The 19,622-nt window shown below is 38.0% G+C and overlaps 1 protein-coding gene across 4 annotated transcripts in view; it reads right to left on the bottom strand.

Annotated features, from left to right (window-relative positions):
• The window catches only part of Mbnl3 (muscleblind like splicing regulator 3), a 115,994-nt gene that overhangs the window by 24,148 nt on the left and 72,224 nt on the right, over positions 1-19,622 (bottom strand). For 3 of the 4 annotated variants that reach the window (XM_023718841.1, XM_023718843.1, XM_023718842.1), the window contains exon 3: positions 9,989-10,153. In XM_023718841.1, the coding sequence (XP_023574609.1) occupies positions 9,989-10,153 (165 nt within the window). Of the gene's footprint in view, positions 1-9,988; positions 10,154-13,144; positions 13,199-19,622 lie in introns of those variants that run through there. The other variant, XM_023718844.1, reaches the window with a different exon arrangement.

Here is a 19,622-nt window from a genome sequence, read left to right as displayed (position 1 = left end):
TTCTACCCATATATCACAGGCCTTGACATTAGTTGCGCTAACATGGACCTATCTATAAGAGACTGAGAGTGAATGTAGGGCCTGTGTATGCTAATCAAAAGGCCTACCACTGAGGTACACCCGTAGCCCTAAGAAAAGACAGTTCTTAATACATTGAATCTGATTTCTCTTTATAGCCTCATATAATTTGGACACTTAAATATGTTTCAAATATTTAAAACTGAGCCTAAATTATTGACTAAATACTTGAAGCTATGAGAAGTGTTTTTGTCCCAGGACCAGAGGTAACACAATAAGAATGGCGGAGACAAGAGATTTTTATGATTAAGATACTTACCTGACAATTTTTTTCCCTCAGTGTATCTGCTGTGTTACTTCCTGTGATAGGAATTCCCATGTGTTCCCAGTGACCAGACAGTATGTAGGAACTATCGGACACTCAGGAAAGGCCTCCTGAAAATTAATGAAATCCTCCCCTACTGTAGCTCCCAATTTTGAGTCTAAGACTTCTCTTGAGAGTCAGATGAGAGCTTGTAGTATTTATCTACAGAAGAACTTGTGTATACACAAAATGTTTTGTGCTGACCTCAAGACTAAGGGCCCTTGACACCTTGACTGTGTGTCGAGGTTATGGACTATACACTGGGCACACGACCTTGGTTTTACAGTTTTAAATGGCTGAAAACCACTTTATGGACAAAAATACTTGGTAACACATGTAAATTATGTGAAATTCTTTTTTGAATATATGTGCTGTTGAAGTGAGCACATATGAAATTTTTTTTAATGTTTGTTCACAGATTACATGGTGTTCCTAATTAAGTAGACCTCTAGCACAAAATAGCGTTGTTATTTGTTTTCTTTCTTGCTACATAGGACTTATACAACATCTTTAACTATGCCCCTTGTTCTACACATGCTAAAATATTTACTATTTAGCCATTTACAGAAAAGTTCACTGTATTAGAGGAGTCCAAAACTCAAAACATTCCAATTTCTATAGGAAAGCACTAGTTAGACACAAATCTGCTGATGTGAAGTTAATATTTGTGGTAAGATTCCGTAATTAAAAGAAGCTTGGCTTTATACATTGATACTAAACTATTCACTAAAATATTCTTTTAGGAGTCTTAATTACTTATACATCACTGTGCTATGATTAACAGTAGGGCTATAGTACCTGCAATCCTATATAAAAGTAAACACTTAGGAGCAAAACATATATTGGTCTGAAAGAATCCTGGAGCACCTTTGAATAATAAAGCAACTCAAAAAACTCATTGCCTCTATATCCATTCATCTGTTGATGGACACCTTGACTGGCTTAGTATCTTGGGTAGTGTGAACAGCACTATATATATATATAGTGCTGTAGCCCATAAACAAAAAAATTAAAAATGAAAAAGACAAGAAGGAAAACTGCCTCACATAAATATCTACACACATTTTAGGGATGCTAATTTTTTATTAAAAACAGGTTGTTGAACAATCTAGTACAATGAAATGAAACTTCACTATTATGGTAAATAAATCATGATGCTTTGCCAGCAGAGTAGCTCTATTTGCAGCTACCTCAGTAAAATTCAAGATCAGTTACAATTATCGATGGATGAATACTAAATATGTTACATCACTTAAATGACAATCTGGTCTGAAGTCCAAAGTACAACTGTCTTGCTTCTAAATTCCTGTCCAGAAGTGTACAGCTGAACATATTTTTTCATGCTAAGGTAAACATTTGGTAACAATTTACCAACTCAATTTTAATACCAGGAACATAGCACTCCTAAATTTTACGAGCACTCATAATGCTTTCTTTTTATTGTTCATTTGGAAGCATTTATGAAGTATAAAAGGAAGCCAGCCCCTTTTACCATCATCAGGTTAATTTCTAGCCTTAGAAAATTCAAAAGCACAAATGATGAAAAATTTTCATTTCTATCTGACTTTACCAACCCTAGGAAATATCTTTGTTTCAGTTTTTACTTGATTTTTCCACACTCTGAGTGATGCTCTACAGCGAATGAAGTGGCCAAAAGGCAGGCTACAGGAGGCCCATAACCTCCAGACTAGTGAACTACTGCCTCAGTAATTGAGAGTTTGCTTTACAAACATGCAAACCAATAGTGATGCTTATGTACAATCATACTTGCTAATGAATAATAAGTCACTATGTCAACTTACTATTCAAGAGACAGCTGAGAAAGAAAAGTTCAAAGGTCAGACATGAAAAATTGTCCTTACCAAGGCTTAGCTTTTCTGACTAACAATCAGAAAGACAGCTACAAGATGAAGAATTCAAGGTTAGTAATGGGGATTGTGAGTTTTGTAAAGAATAATGCCAAGGGTACATGAACAATGGTTTCAGTCTACCTGTATTGTGTAGAAGAGAAGCTGGCACAAAAGGTAGGAACTGTAAGGGAGTACCTAATCCACAGATCAGCAGAGGAAGAGAGCTTGACTTCTTTCTGAGGCAGGCAGTTCGAGACCACACAATTAAGGCAATCTGGACTGTCTTAACACATGAACAAGAATTGATCTAGACGTTACTTTCTGGTGACAATTCCATTAACTTTACCATTCCAGTAGGAAAGGAAATTAAAAAAAAATAAAGGTTGTGGCCAGAATTGTGTTTCACAGGTGTATGTATGCTTGTCTTCAAGCTTGTCGACTGTAAACACTGAATGTACATAGCTTTTTGTGTCAGTCATATCCCAATAAAGTTGTTTTTTTTTAAAGACCAATCTTTGACATTTATTGAGTCCCTCATAACTTTATGTCAATTGACATGTTTACTGAGTAAGACAAAAATTTAAGTTCCTTTCATAATCACTGCTTTGTATGAAAGGTCAGCTGCAAAAATAACTAAAAGTAAAAGACAATTAGGTGGCCACAATGGTACAGGATTATTATTCCAATACTGAAGGATACAGAGGGAGGGGGAATGAGAGTTCAAGTCCTACCTGTGCAATTTGGCAAGACCCTATCTCAGTTCCTTTTTTTTTTTTAATAAAGTTGTTTTTTAAAAAAAGTCAAGTTGTTTTTCAATTTTTAACAAAAGTGCCAGAAACATAACATGGGTGGGGAATGGACAGGAAGAGCTGAACAGAGCAAAGAAATCACAAGAGCGCTGGAGAGTAAACATGCCAACGCAAGCCCAGCATGAAAGAGTGCTACGAGGTGAAATATCAGAGACTGAACATACCACCATCACCACCAATACCACCACCAGAAGAACAGAAACTAAAAATCTTGAACAGCTATTAGGAGGGCAATTCTATTGTCAGAAGGAAGTCCAAAGCTACTGAAATATCTAGGATCAGATGCAAACCAGAAATTAAGCAGATCGGAAAAATGTTTATTTAGCACCTCACTAATGTTAGATGATAAATTCCTAGAGGACAGAGACTGTTTCATGTTTTTCATTTTTAACCCGCCCCTTTTCCACATAATGCCTGCTGTAAAATATAGGCACAGTTAATATTCATTGAATTCAGCAAAAAGAATTTCTTAAACATTAACTTTTGGCTTACCAAATGAAAAAAAATTAATTCAAAAATCACAAGGGCTGACCAAATAGTTCAGCAGATTAAAGTGCCTGCAAGCAGGGACAGGGGCCAGGGATTTGATGGACCTGCCATGCCAGCCCCACTCCGAGAGGTGTGCTGAGACAGGAGTTGAGACTGGGCGTGATAGCGCACACCTGTAATCCCAGCTCTTGGGAGGCTGTGGACAGGCGGATCAAAATGAGTCCAATCTAGTAGTGAGACCCTGAACACCCTGTAGACCCTCCCCCCCCCCACACACAAAAAGGGCCGGGGAGATAGCTCAGTAGAATAAATGCTTGCCTGGCCTGAGTTCAAGCCCTGGTTCCACAAAAAAAAAAAAAAAATCACTATGCAGGACAAACAAAAGTTTCAAAAGTACTGGTAAAGAGATTGAATAAATATCTATTTACTTATCTTCTTTCTTTTCCTCTTCTATTGTGGCATTAAGCATACAGGGGATTAAAGTGCTTATGAAGGGGCCTGGGGTTCGTTCCCCAGGCCTGCTGTGCCAGCCCCACCCTCGAGGCGCACTGAGATGGCAATTGAGATTGGGCGTTGTGGCGCACACCTGTAATTCCAGCTCTTGGGAGGCTGTATACAGGCGGATCACTACGAGTCTGCTCTAGTAGTGAGACGCTGAACACCCTGTAGACCCTTCCCTAAAATACAAAAAAAGAAAGAAAGAGAGAGAGAGAGAGAGAGAGAGAGAGAGAGAGAGAGAGAGAGAGAGAGAGAGAGAGAGAAAAGAAAGAAAGAAAGAAAGAAAGAAAGAAAGAAAGAAAGAAAGAAAGAAAGAAAGAAAGAAAGAAGCATACAGGGGCCGGCCTGATAGCTCAGCAGACTAAAGTGCCTGCTTAGGCAGAGCGCAGCAGCCATGCTGGTCCTGCCCATGGCACATTGAGACAGCACTGAGACTGGGCGTGGTGGCTTGTACCTGTAATCCCAGGACTTTGGAAGCTGATAATATGAGGATAACTATGAATCTAGTCTATGTAGTGAGTCCCTGTAGACCATGTACTAAATACAGAAAAAACAAAGCACAGAAACCAGGGCCTTGGTGGGGCCAGGGAGATGGCTCAGTGGAATAAGTGCTTCCCTGGCAAGCACAAGGGCCTGAGTTCAATCCCTGGTTCCGAAAAAAAAAAAAAAATTCCAGGGCCTTGTGCATATGAGAAAAGTGAGCTACATTTGCAGCCCTAAGTTTTTTAACTGAGGAAAGCCTTAAGTATATGGCCTTCAGCAAATTTCTTTGGATAAAGATCTGAAATATTAGATCCAATGGTATAAAAAGTACAGTGTATTTTACATATATATCACATATATTTAATTGGAATGCCCATATTATTAGTAAAAGAAGGTACCAATAAAAAGTTATGAAAAATAGTTTCATGATACTAGAAATCAAAGTCACTAGCTTTTAAGATTTTAAAGAAAATTTTAGAATTGACACATAATTGTATATGTTGGCCGGGGAACAACATATACAATCCCCAGTTCGGCAAGAAAAAAGAAAGAAAGAAATGCAAATTGTATAGGTTTATGGTTACATGCCACATGAATACATAATATACCTGTGTAACACATGTAATATATTATGCAATGATATGTTAAGTGCATTTACTATGTATTATATAATATATAAAAATATATATAATATATAATTATGACATATATAATATATGCTTATCAGTGATCAAAACAGAAAAACTAGCAGAACTGTCACTTCAATGATCATTTCTTTGCAGTGAGAGTATTTGAAAGCCCCTCGCCTAGCTATTTTGAAATATACGTTACCTTATCGTTGATTACGGTCATCCTACAATGGGCTGGAACTTCAGAACTTATTTGTCTTATCTAATCATAAACTTGTGCCCATCAACTAAACTCTCAGCTCATCTCCAGTCCCCTCCCCAGTATCTGGTAACTATGATTCTAATCCATTTATCCATGGACAGCTTTCTCATACACCACACACAAGAGAGATCAGGTGGTAAAAATGTAACTTCTTATCACAAACAGTGAGGCTCCGGGGAACAAATGAATTGTTAATGGGATTGGTATTCACATAGCAGTTCAAGAGACAAGATTGCATGAATAATGGCTCAAATAATCATGGAACAAATCCTTAAATCCTATCAAGGCAAAGTAGGAATGTTAAGGGGACAATTTTAAGATAGCCAGGTGGTGGGGCAACCACAGGCTTTTACACATCTCCTGGAAACTCAGTGACAAACCACTAAATGACACCCACCTATTTGAGAATGATCTGCATGAGAAAAAAATATTTGTTATAGATAAGACTGTCGGGGGCCGTTGGGGGCTGGGGGAGATGGCTCAGTAGAATAAGCTCTTGTCTGGCAAGTGCAAGGGCCTGAGTTCAATTCCCAGTTCTGCCCCCCACCAAAAAAAATGATAAGACTGTCAAACATTGGTTTTGTTTATCACTGTTTCGTGTATCCTCTGCCAAGGAAAAAGATTTTCACACATCCCCAGGAACAGTTTGTGAAAAATACTATGGAGTCACATCTTTTGTTTCATTTGTTAAACTTCCTTAATAAGGCCAACAAAAAGCTTTCAGAGGTAGAATTTTCCCCGAGCAAATGGCAAAACAGACCTGTTAAGTACAGCGAATAAACTTAGTACAGCAAGCATTCTACCAAAATTGACTAGGTGACTAGGTGTGGCTGTTATTCATTGTTCAGTCACCCTGCACAGAATCTGCTCTCTAGCTACCATTTCATTTGACATTCCTTTTATCTAAGGGCTTATAATAAGCAAACTATATTCAATTTTGCAAAGGCAGATGTACTCTTCTGGTATCCTAGAAACAGACCAAAGTATGCTTTGTGGAAAGACCAGAAGTTCGAGCCACTGATACAAATGGGTCTTAATGTGCAAGCACAGAAATACAAGGACTGGAAATACTTTAAACAAAAGCTTGACAATTCTAAGGACAAGTACAGGATTACTGGTGAGTGGTGTGATTAAAAGATAAAGTGTACTGTAGTTGTTTAGAGGAGAGTAAGTACCAGGGAAATTAAGTAAAATTATGCATTTTTTTTCATTTTTTTCTGTAATCATATCATGGTCAGGACCCATAAGAAAGAGATTTCTTCCAGATAAGGCAGATAAATGCCATTTAAAATTGCTCCCACGAGTTCAATTCTAACACAAAGCAGCTTTCCAGGCCATAAAGGAGGAGCATATCAAGATCTCAGGGTTAGATTTCTGTATATGTAATTGCAGAAATTAATCTTTTATCAATTTATCACATCACAACAGCTGTTGTTAAATAATCTAGGAGACAGAGAAGCAATTTCTAATTGTTCCATGGGGTCTTCTAAGCAATGCCTTGTGTCTTGTGACACACCATAAAACAAACTATACTCCTGTGAGTCATATTAGTTATTTTCCACAGTCTGAAATCTGAAATTACCCTTGCTGGAGAGAAGAAAAAAAGGAAATTTCTTCTGTTAATGAAAGCATCTAGAATTGAATTAGAAAGCACACGAGGCTAGAAAACTCAATGAATTTCTTATTGGATTCTATGAAAGCCACTCCCTGTGTGATTCAGCATGATCAATAATGCACGCGGGACCAACACTTGGAATGGAGCCATTCTAGCAGAACCCGAACAGAAACAGCGTTCTTGACTTCCTTTTCTACTTCTACTCTAGTACATAGTAAAAACATTCTTAAAACAATGTTTTACTACAGATGTATATTAATTTTACATTATATAATTTCTACGCAGCTCAAGATAATTCTTCTTCCGTCAACAGGTCCCAGGCAAGACAGGTGTGCCCAGCTCACAGGCTGCAGGTTACACATGCCTGCTCACCCTGACTCACCGAGCCAGGGCATTTTGCCGGCGCCCTGAAGTTGGCACTTGAGCTTTGAAAAGATATATGCTTTAGCATTGTAGGACAACCTTGGCTCAGGTATTTGACAATAAGATCTTACTCCTATTTCTTGCTCCATTTGAAACTGAGACATCTAATGAGAGGCTGAGAGTAGTAATGGTGAGTTAAATGATCCCTTCTTATAATTACCTCTCGTTAACTTTCCCTTTCCCCTTAACCACCACCCTTTTATTCTTTGTCCCTGTGAACTCAACTTTTTCAAGATTCTACATATACATGAGATCATGCAGTATTTATCTTTCCATATCTAGCCTATTTCACTAAGCGTAAAATTCGCCAGGTTAATCCATATTGTCTCATTTTACAATGCATACATACCTCAAATCATCACACTGCACACTTTATTTACTTATACTTATTTATGTATTTGGTACAGAGTCTCACTACACAGCTTGGACTTGTAGTGATCCTCCTGTTTTCAGCCTCCCCATGACTGGGACTACATGTGTGCACCACTATGCTGAGTCTTGCTGGCCTGCACAGCCTGTGGCACTGGGGACCAAACCCCAGTCCCTGCTCTTGCCTAAGCAGGTGCTTAGTCCACTGAGCTATCTTGCCAGCCCAACACACTTTGAATGGATATACTTTGTCAACCATACCTTAAGAAAGTGGGCAAAAAGTAAAACGTCTCTTAGTTTTTTCCCTATGTGTTACATTTTCTGTACAACTTTCTGTATTCACCAAGCACATTCACACCTCTATGGGTTTTTTTCATATTATTTTCATTATCTACAAGTCTTTTCACTATTCCCTTATAGGTATGGAGGAATTGTGATCTTCCAGCATGTGAAACCTCAGGAAATCAACAAGGAATGTGACCATATAAAGTATTACTGGAAGTCAAAGAGGACCTCTGGCAAGTGTATTGGTAACCTGGAATCTAATTTATCCATGTAACTAATCAGCACTGAGTTCTAATGAAAATGTTTTGGGTAAACTAGGAAAGAACATGAAATGCATTTATTTTAAGTAAAACTGTCTAAACATTCTGGAAGAAGTGTATCTATCATGCTGCAGAACTATAGTGACTTATCATTACTCACACCTGCAGTTTATGGACACAGTTATGCTGCTCAAAGACAGCTGGCTCAATGATGACTTCCTTGAATTCTGAGAGTCAATTTTCTAATAACATAGACTTTGCTGAGAGCTGACTGTCCTACTCCATTTTCAATACATCAAAACATCATTTAAAGCTTCTAGCTTTCACTGCTTTTATTACCTAGCATTGATGAAATGGCAACAAATAAAGTTAACACAGCTCTTTCAGATCTATCTTTTTAACAGTTTAAAAGAAGTAGGCTGGCTAGAATTAGAATGAGACAACATTCAGCTAAATTTGAGGCCTGAAGAACAGCAACAGCAAGGGGACAGTTTTCAATTCTCTCCAAGAAGTGTCGAGCCAGAATGCAAGCTCACATTTGAAAGTATCAGGACATGATGAATTCTCAATGGGCAACATTAACAAATATAACTTAATCGCTTTTGAAATGATTCACTGAAATTCACAGATGGATAAAACTAATAGAGACTTGTCTAGAATGATATGATAAACTCATGAATTTCTGCAAATACAAAGTCTACCTTGAGATTAAGGTATAATCACCATCAAACACCCAGCCAGTGTTCTTCAATAATGTTAAGGCTACAGGAAATAGATAACAACAACTGAGAAACACTCACAGACCAGAGAGAGGGGAGAGAATTCAAGTAAATGCACCCTGGTGCCCTGGACTGCACACTGCATAGAAAAGTCATATTAATAGAAAATCAGGTAAAGTCTGAGTAAAGTTCATAGTAATATGTGTGCATCAGCTTCTTGGCTCAGACAAATCAGAAATAAGTCACTGTTAACTGAGAGGGAGGTCTGTGGATAGATCCTCTGTAGAGCATTTTCCTAGCACATGGAAGGCCGATTCCCAGCGCTGCAAAAGCAAAAACAGAAGCAAGCAAAAACAAGTGGGGGAACTGGGTAAGGTGTAATATGAGAACTCTGTAAGGCTTTTGGAATTTTTCTAATAAATCTTATTTTGCAATAAAAAACTTTAGTAAAAAGCAACAACAAAACTATCAAAGATAACAGAGAATTTTATTCAAATTAACGTCCTGAAAACCAAAGGCTTTCATATAATAGTCTAACCTTCTTATGTTAAAATGCTCCTGCTCCTTTATTAATATTCTTCCAGAAACTGAACTCATGCATAAATGTAACCAGGTTTTCAATCTAACACACCTGATTGCTGCCTTCACGAGCACAGCTCTGAAGTGTCAATTAACATATGAGCTGCGTCCTAAATCCTATAGTAACTAACCTCCTCAAGGCTCTGCAAGGTTATTCCAATGTAAATAAATATGCTTTTAATAAAAGTCCCTGGCCTCAGGGTATAGCTCACTGGTGATGCACTTGCCTAGTATGTGCGAGGCCCTGGGTTTGGTCCCCAGCACCACAAAAGCAAAACAGAACAAAACTCCTCCTAGAACACATTGGCAATTTTCAAGGACAGGGCTGTGACTTACAAGGGATGACATTTGAGCGTTTTGGAGCATAAGCTGCATCTGCTGGGTGAACATGGCTGCTGCAGTCTTCTGTTGGATCAGATTGTTGCGTCCATTAATCTCCAGCTGCGTTTTTAAGTGTGGAGGAGGGTGAAGGTACTTGCAGTTCTCTCGAGTACACCGACCCTAATAGTAAAAAATAAGCCAAGTTCTCACTTAGTGTTTCTAAAGATCAGCAAGGATTAACATAAGAATTTACTTGTTATACTCTTATCATGGGCCAAGAACTGTCACAAAGTCCTTTGTATGAATTAGTTTATCTAAACACCATAACAAACCTGTAAAACTGATACTCTTATGATCTTCATGCAAGTGAGGAAATTCAGATTGAAAGAGGCTAAGTGTCTTGCCTATAGGCACATAGCTAAAAACGTGACAAAACTAGAACTCCAACCCAGTTAGTCTTATTCTGGACCTTCTCTTTGCTACTCTGCTCTATTTTGATATGCACCAAATTTACATTCATAATGCAAAATATTAGGAATAGCATATCATAAAATTTAAGAATTACAAATTTGAAAAAAAATCAATGTGAGCTATAAATTCACACATTTAAATTAAATAACTCAGAATTTCAGCCAACATGTACAATTATCCATTTATGGGTCCAATTATTTAAATACAGGATGACCAAAAATTGCATGTTTACATTGTTTTAAGATAACAGGAAATACAAAAATGCTAATTTTCGCAAATCTATTCAACACAGGAATTGACTGGTTGAAATGATATCTGCCCAAGTGACACTGAGGATACTCATTTCTATTAATTGGAACAATCTCGGTTTTCAAAGCTCTATCTCAACCTATAGAATGTGAGCAGTATCTGAGATCTGGTTAGCACTGACATGTGCTACTTAAGAATGAATTCCCACATCTTGCAGCCAAGTTGGTTTGGTTTTGGGGTACCAGAAGTAATAGCCTTCAGTTACCTGGATATTTGAGACCAAGTATAGGATTTTCAGAACTCTGAATGTTTTTTTTGATGATTTAAGTGCTTTTAAAATAACTGATTTATGATAACTGATAACATGTTAGTTCCATGGAATCAAATATATCCTTGGTGTCACCTACATGCTAACATGCTTAAAGTGTTTTTCACTATACAATTGTACATGTTTATGACATATAGTGTGATATTTCCATTTATGTATACAACTACAATGATCAGATCAAAGTAATTGGTCTATCAGCTTAAACATGTCTTTTTTTGTGCTGTGAACATTTGAAATCTCTTTCATTATTGAACTATACAATTAATTGGTCAATCATAATCACCCTATTGTGCTACAGAACATTAAAAGTTATGCCTCACATTCAACTGTACTCCATGTACCTGTTTAAACATTCAGTCGCTCAGACCAGGTGGTTCTATTGTTTTATCTCCCCTGGTAAGAATCTGAGTATAACCTAAAATTTAGTCTAAGAAATTAAGATGCCCTGTCATTTTTCTCTTGAGCTTGTGTTTTTTCTCCCTAAACTACAGCTCTAGCCCTATTTAATATTTTGAGACAGAGTTTCATTAAGGTGCCCAGCTCAGATTTACACTTGCCATCCTTCTGCCTCATTCTTCCGAAGTGCTGGGATGGCAGGCATCCACTACTGCAAATGCCTTTAACTTTTTATTAATTAAATTAAAAACCATACAAAACTGAATCTTTCAATGTAACTTTATGTCTTTGTAAATCCTTAGAAAAGACTTTATAGGTAGAAACAGTGAGTAGTATTAACCTCAACCTCCTAAATGCATATAGTAAAACTAAGAAACAGTTGGATAATTCCAGCACCTTTAAGGAAATAGGCATGTGCAAAAAAGGTACAGAAATGGAAGACTTCACCTATGAGTATATACATCTACTGGAAAAAAGATTTAGTTCACATCTGTTTTATCTTTTTTTAAAAACATATTTAGTACAGGGTCTACAGGGTCTCACTACACAGATCAGACTTGTAGTGATCCTTCCTGTTTTTCAGCCTCCCAACCACTGGGATTACAGGCGTGTGCCACCATGCCCAGTCTCAATTGCCAGCTCAGTGTGCCCTGGGGACAGGGCCAGCATGGCAGCCCAGGGATCGAACCACAGTCCCTGCTCTGCCTAAGCAGGCACTTTAATCCACTGAGCTATCTGGCTGGCCCATATCTGTCATATCTTGGGCAAAGACAGTAACAGGGATTGGAATGTCTAGATGCTCAAGCCTCCACCCACATAACTTAAGTCTTTTGTCTTAAAATTCATTGACCCTGAGGAGGCATGGCACACAGTAACTTCTAGTTCCATGCATGCTTGCTTGTGTACTCGCTTGCTTATTTGTTTGTTTATTTATTTATTTAGTGGTACTGGGGATGGAACTCAGCACTATGTACTTACCAGAAGCCACTTAAACCGTTGAGCTATATCCCCGGCCCAAGCATGCTAATTTATACTTCTACTTTGAGCTTCCTCCTCATCCTACCCCACAACATTAAAGATTTCCCAATGCTCAAGTTTAAATGCTTTGCTCTCTTCTCTCATCTGTCTTCCATGAAGAAATGGAGCTGTTTCAAAGTTTCATACAGCCCTGTATTTGTCCAGATATTAAATCTCTATCTCTACTCTGACTTCTCTTCTGACTTGCAGGATTTTTCATGATCAGTTGCAGCTGCAGTGGGAGATTTTGTAACCAGGTCTGAATATCTACTGCTTCCTTCTCCTCTATGTTTCATTTTGCTACACATTCACACTCAGGGCTGTTGCACCAATCCCCATGCTTTGAGGGCATTTACAAGCAGCAATGAGAAAATATATCAGCTAGCTGTAGAGCATGATTTCAAAGTCACCTAGATAGTTTTGATGAAACAATTAGCACACACACAACTATAAAGGCAAACTGTACCCCTCCCCCCAAAAAACAAAACAAACTAAAATTTCCTCTATAAAAGAATTTTCATATTCAAGAATTTCAAACAATAGATCAGTTTAAAACAAAAACTAACAATTGGGAGTTCATCATTTGTAATAATTTATAGAGTTTTAATATCAGTTACATTAATGCAGTCAGAGAGAAAGAGGAGAGGGAGCAAACATACTGTACTCTGCAGTTTTTTTTAACCATTCCATAGGAAAAAAATTGAACATACCTTTTTGCTTTTATGTCACTGTCCCTTAAATATAGCAACTTTTCTTAAGCTTTTTCTTGGAAAACTAATGAGATTTTTGCAAAGCAAAATCAGTACACAGAAACAGAAAAAAATGTACTTTACAAATTACATTAAGTTGGGCTATGAAACTAAAGCATGGAATATGAAGTAGCATGAGATTTCAGGAAACTTATTCATCTTAGTTATGAGATTTTACTTGATTTATAAATCATTCTTTTTTGAATGATAGAATCCATAATTTAATGCTATAACAATGCAAATGTAGTGATGCTACCTTATCAGAAACTGCAGCTTATTGTAAAGAAAGCATATAAAATAAAAAATCTGCACTTTCTATCCAAACAATAGATGAAGAGACCAAGTAATTTAATATGTATGTTATCTATGGAATACGTTACAAAGAACACTAAGACCATGGTGCTTTTTCAAAATAACTATTGAACACAATAATGAATTTATATGCCCAATACTTGGTGATGATAAACCTCCACTTGATAGGATGCATTCTTCAAGAGACCCAAATTTAGTTATAGGCCAAGATATTTTAATTGGCATATGGGGGGGGATTTTGGTTCTGACATTTGATGCATTTCATCTGAGGAGATAAGGACTATAAAGCAAGGTTCGGTGGGGTCAGGATTGTCCCAGTGGAATAGGTAATTTTCTATGATTCTTGACCTTTGGAAAAACAAGGAATGCGACTACAATGGTTCCAATGATTTCCTTTGGCCAGCTAAGTACCACAAGGGTAAGTGGACAAGATACTCTATCACACTGAATTTGTAACAAGCCAGAAACTATCTTGGGCCTGAATAAAAATAACCCCTCAGATTTCCCCAGCAAGTCAATGGTGCTCCAAGCCATCCTTCTTTGAATCTAATATTTTCCATGTACTAGTGCAAAATATAGACCCGTGTCATAAAGGAGTCTTCAGAAGTTATGTCTGTGACACTCACTTTCATTTGGTTCAGCAGGCTATGTTCCTAAAACTGCAGCAACTGGTCTATTCACATAAGTCATGAAAATACTCTCCCTTTTCCTTCCATATACACCAAATTAAAGAAAATTTAAAATACTACAGTATAGGCTCATTGATGCTTGCCTCAGTAGCTCTCCTCTGCAGTTTCCTGTTAGTCTTAAAAATATGTCACTCTCATTTGGTTTTTCACTGTGTTGAGTAAAAAAAATAGTGATTCAATAGGAAAGTAGTTCTCTACTGAAATAAGTGGTCCTACACCTATGAATCTTCCAGTTCCCTTTTCCCATTTAATGCCTTTGAAAATGCAGCCAAAAAGCAGCAGGAGGGGGGATGGCCAATGACACTTCTGAACTACATCTGCATCAAAAAGTTGATAACAGACAAAGGAAAAAGTTGCAGAGCATTTATAAAACCTCCCAAATTCAATCTATTGCCTTTTTCCTACTTTCAGGCTTTTCACAATGAACACAAAGCCTTTGACTGAGAGAGAAAAGTAGCATTGTAGTGATTCAAATCCCACCTATATCTTGAGAATTATGAGTCAGAGTCTGTCAGATAACACAACTTCCCATGCACTTGATGGTAGAAAAACCTGTGAAAAGTACTTTTTATGTTCATGAGAAAGCTCTACCATCCATCAAAATAAGAAAAGGACCCTAGGAAGCTGAAAACTACTCTTTTCAGTCACAGTATCTTAACAAAAACAGCTGCTTGCAGAAAGGCTTGCTTCTTCAAATACATTTGGAGTTACAGGGCAAAAAAAAAATCCCAAAATAACTTCTCTCAAAATACAATTATAACTGGATTACCCTATTGAAGAAATAATCTCATTGATCTTCCAGACTACATAGTGTTAGAATGTTAAACATACCACACGGATGATTTGTTTTATGAAGAAAATATTGGTATTTCATTCTAATGATCATGTATTAAATGAAAAATCCTACTGATGATGTTGCCCTGCATAATATGTGTTCATAGACATGGCTTCTCAGAGGAAGTAACTGTGATTTTAGAATTGCAAATCATAGACATTAGGTTGCCTGGTTCCTGCAGCCATCACCAGCCTGTTAAAATGTAGGAAAACCCTGAAAAGAGCCAAAAAGGAGTCAACATTAACATATATTGAATATTAGCCAGATATCGGTACACTTTGGGAAAATTTCCCCTTTCTATGTTAGACCTGTCTTTACAAAAATGGGTAGAATCTGCATCATTTTGGCTTCCAAGTATTGTATCATCAATAAGGATTAATATCATGCACAAAAATCTTACAATTCTGCATATCAATTTATTTTACTTAATAAACCATTTCCTGAATACACTGAAGGCAAAAATAATGAGGCTGAACCCAGACCCCCATGGAGTGGGCCAGTCAAATGTTCCATACCATTGCAGTCAGCATGCAATCCCCTTCCTCACACTGTTGGAACTCCATTTTCTTAAAAAAAAAACAAAAACAAAAAAAAACCATACACACATACACAGGAGCAAAGGCTTTAGCGCAAACCAGCCATCCTTTGAATAGGCAAGAAACTGGGACGAGAGAATGCGCTTGCCTATCTGCCTCCAGAGGGCTCTCCATCTGTGACCTTAAAAATGCGAAGGGAGGATTAGGCTCAACAATCACACCGTTGTTCTCCAATACCCTACTAAGATAATTTGATTTCCACAATTGAAACATTTTAGGGCTGAACCGGATTTTAAGGAACAGCTTGTGCACCTCTATCTGACAGAAAAAAAAAGTGAAGGCCAAAGGGATGAAGTGGCTTGTCCTAATCCTCAAGCAGCACAAGAAACACAACAGCCATCTTTCCAGGCTCGCACTATCCAACATGGACTCTCAGTTCAAATGACTTCCTACATAAAAATTTTCTCGAAGCCATGCCCTTAGGCCCCATTTTCTCTTCCTGCTTTGTATCTCTAACTGCTCCTGTACTCTGTATCATCACAGCACCTAACAAAGACATCAATAAATTGTGTGCCTGCTTATCTTGCCTATTAAACTTTAAGTCCACCTAAAGATAGAGCTCTTATCTTCTGCAGGGATGTCTGTGACTGGCGCACAGCAGCCATACCACAAAAGTTTGTTGAACTTTGTGAGAAGACTTTTACAAGGCACATCTGCTTCTCTTGATATTTCCTCTCATAAAATCTTCTCCCTTCATGAAAAGAACATATAACTGAGGCTATTCCTCAATGTTTCTTCCCACTGAACCATTATATTATTCAGGTCAAGTAAACAGCAAATTTGGAACTTTTTTTGCTGCGACTATACGCTCTGAGGAAAACGTGACCATCATGCCTGAAAAATCCTGGCAATTTGCTGTTAGTCAACCAAAAGTGATGTAAAGCCATGAGTCACACCCTAATCTAAATCTAGGGGTCTCTGGCCAGGCGAGTTCCCTGGACGTGAGGCCCCAGTGGCTCACTTAAAAACCAGCAGCAGATCCATATCTAATGAGCACCTGGACCAGCCCAAAGAAGCCCTGCATTTCCAGGGTCAGTTTACAATGAACTGCTTCTCCAACTGCCCCACCTCCACCCAGAATTTCTCAGAACAAGCTGGAGGTCAAATTCCCTGAAGCTACTTAGACAAAGGTAGAACTCTTGGCTTTTGGAAAATCCCAGCACGTAGAGGCTTCTTGTGGATCTCTACTGCACACAGTAACTTACAGGAAACATGTTCTGCCCACGGTCAGCTTCAGCCACATTAAAGATTTACTTTTACATTAAGCACGTCCTGTAAAGTTTTCACTGAAAATTTTTGAGGACCAAATAACATTGGAAATCTTAGTTGCTGTTCACTGAGAAAGCAAATCTCCTTGACCAATGGCTCAAGCTAACTCCAGCCCCTCCACCCCACATGTACACTTTTTCCCTTGCTCTAATCAAGTGCCTTCAAGAGCTATAGAAAATTATTAACTGAATGTTGGGTCAATAATTGTCTTATCAAGAAAGCATCATCTCTGTTTACAAAACAGCCCCCCCCAACAAAATTAAAGTCCCAAACACAATGGGGCACATTGTTTCTACATTTCCTAAAGTCAAAAGACATTCTTCATAGTAAGTATTCATATAAACTACCTTTACAGCTAACATAAAATGGCATTAAACACAGAAAAAGGAGAGAAAAATAATGTCATTCATTTTGTCATTCAAAGAAATAAAACATACATAAAAGTCATGCAAACAGAAAGCCACTTACTACATAGGTAGCGATATGAAAGAAGCAAAAGGGATGTCACTCTGTGGCCTGTCCAGTCAGATTTCCTGCCCTAGCGGTTCTCTGGACTCCTTCTCTGGACACCCCTTCCAGCATCTACCACAGCAATTTATAAGCCAGGACACAAAGGACGCCAGCTGCTTGTACCCTTTCTTCCTGCCATGGGCTTCTGCTTAAAATCTGCTTAGAATCCTATCTAGAGATGTCAGATTTATCAAATATAAATATGGAATTCCCAATTAAACTTGAATCTCACATAAACAATGAATTTTTTCAAGTGAAAGTATAGTCCATACAGTATTTTATCCGGCAACCCCTCTTCTTATCTGTTCTGCCCTGGTGAGTTGAACTAAATAAAGTTAAATCCTCCCCAACCCACTTTACCTCTTTTACTTTAAGGTCCTAAGCAGCTTCCTTCAGATATTCAACCTAAGATCAGTAAATCTGTTACCCAGACTGAGCAGAAGGCACCCTAAGCCCCAGCTTACCTGACGAGCTCCAAGCAACTGAAGGAAGTGCACTGTTGGAGAAGGCAATTTCATTGCATTGCTCCTCCCATAAAAGCTTCTCACCAATCACGTACTTCACCACCCACTCCACCTTCCCAGTCACAGTGCCAAAACTAGACTGCAAGATGTTCAAGAGATTTCTTCTGTCTGCTGGAGCTCCCCCTTTGGGTTAAGATGAGGATGGATACGGTGCATGAGCCAGACCTCCCAACTTTTTTTTTCTCATGTGCTGAATTCTCAGGCCCTCCTCTATGCTAGGCAAGTATCGTACTGCTGAGCTACAGCCCTAGCCTGACTACAAAATTATTCAAGCTTTTGAACATATGGAGTATTATATAAAAAGGAAGCTTTTATGTTTTTTAAGGTTATTTGTGTATAGAAGAGGAAGTTAGAGGGTCAGTTAAGTTTTTCCTCAGCTCTGTATACGGGATACATACTCAAAATCAAGAAAAAGGCACCCTTTAAAGCCCAGGGAAAAGAAGGCTTAGCATGTTTCTATACTCACACATAATGACATATGCATGTACATATTCAAAACATGCAGATGAATAGCCAGTATTTGCATAGACGTCTTTTTCAGTCAATCCTCAATAACTCATATTAAAAGAGAGGGAGAAGTTGAGGGGCATGATTAATTCTAATGAACTAAATTATATATTTGGGGAAAATGGTAATTCATAATGGCCCCATATTACTGAGTATACATATCACAGAAGTGTCAATCATGAACATTTAAAAGCAGCAATAACTAGACATAGTCCTGAACTTATTTTTTGTTAAGAAAAATGCAGACCTTTTCATGAAATGATCAAGAATTCAGAATTAGTAAGGTCAGAATGTACTACACTGGAGATATTTATACATGTGCAGACATACCATGGAGAGTTAATTATGAAGTAGAAAGACCCTTCGAGATCTTTTAGCCCAGCTGTTTTCAGAGAGTGGACCAGAGGCCATTAGCTCTGGGAGGATTCTCAAGCATTATGCATCGTGGTCAAATGTTTAGACATCACACGCTGTATTCCTCTCTTGGACACTGACAGCACAGGAGAGCATGATACAGGTTCTCACATGTCCTCCAGTAAAGAAACTTACCTACATGTTTAAGCTAGCATTTCCCAATACTGTTTAACAAATTGTTCAGCAAAGTTCTGTTAACATCTCCTAACCAATCTAATGGATCTTCCTTGTGCCAACAGACCACAAGCTCAGACCACAAGGTGGGTGGGTGCCACCTCATAGATCAAGTTTTTTCTTCATACTTTCATTTCTGTTTCTCTCCTAAATTGAAACACAGAATCAACTCAATTGAACTAGATCTTCCACTGAAATGTTTGTTTGCTGATAAGGTAGATATTTTCTGCACAAATGCTACAAAATAGCACCCCACAACGTCTTCCCAACATTCCTTCTAGAAACTGTGAGTCTTATCAGGCAATTCTCAAAGGCTGCTGTGCCTTTCTTTATTGTGTTGAAGGCTTCACTCGGGCAATTTTGTAAATGAGAACTTCAGCCTTCTCCATCTAACTGGCTTTCCTACACTGGGACTTTTTTCCTTGCAACCAAGCCAGTTTTTAAAATTCATTCTAATGAGAAAAAAGATAAAATAGCAATGAGACAGTTTCAAAACAGGTTAGTAGGACAGTTACAATAATTAATACTTTGCATATTGTTGTCTTTGTAGTAGTTATTCAGAGGACGAGATGCAGACATGATCGCTTATCTAAACAATATTAGTACAAA

Source organism: Octodon degus, unplaced genomic scaffold (genome assembly GCF_000260255.1).
Source record: "Octodon degus isolate 3935 unplaced genomic scaffold, OctDeg1.0 scaffold00063, whole genome shotgun sequence".
In the NCBI taxonomy this organism is placed as follows: Eukaryota; Metazoa; Chordata; class Mammalia; order Rodentia; family Octodontidae; genus Octodon; species Octodon degus.
The sequence above is the reverse complement of the archived record's forward strand: the minus strand, read 5'-3'. Positions and strand labels throughout refer to the sequence as shown.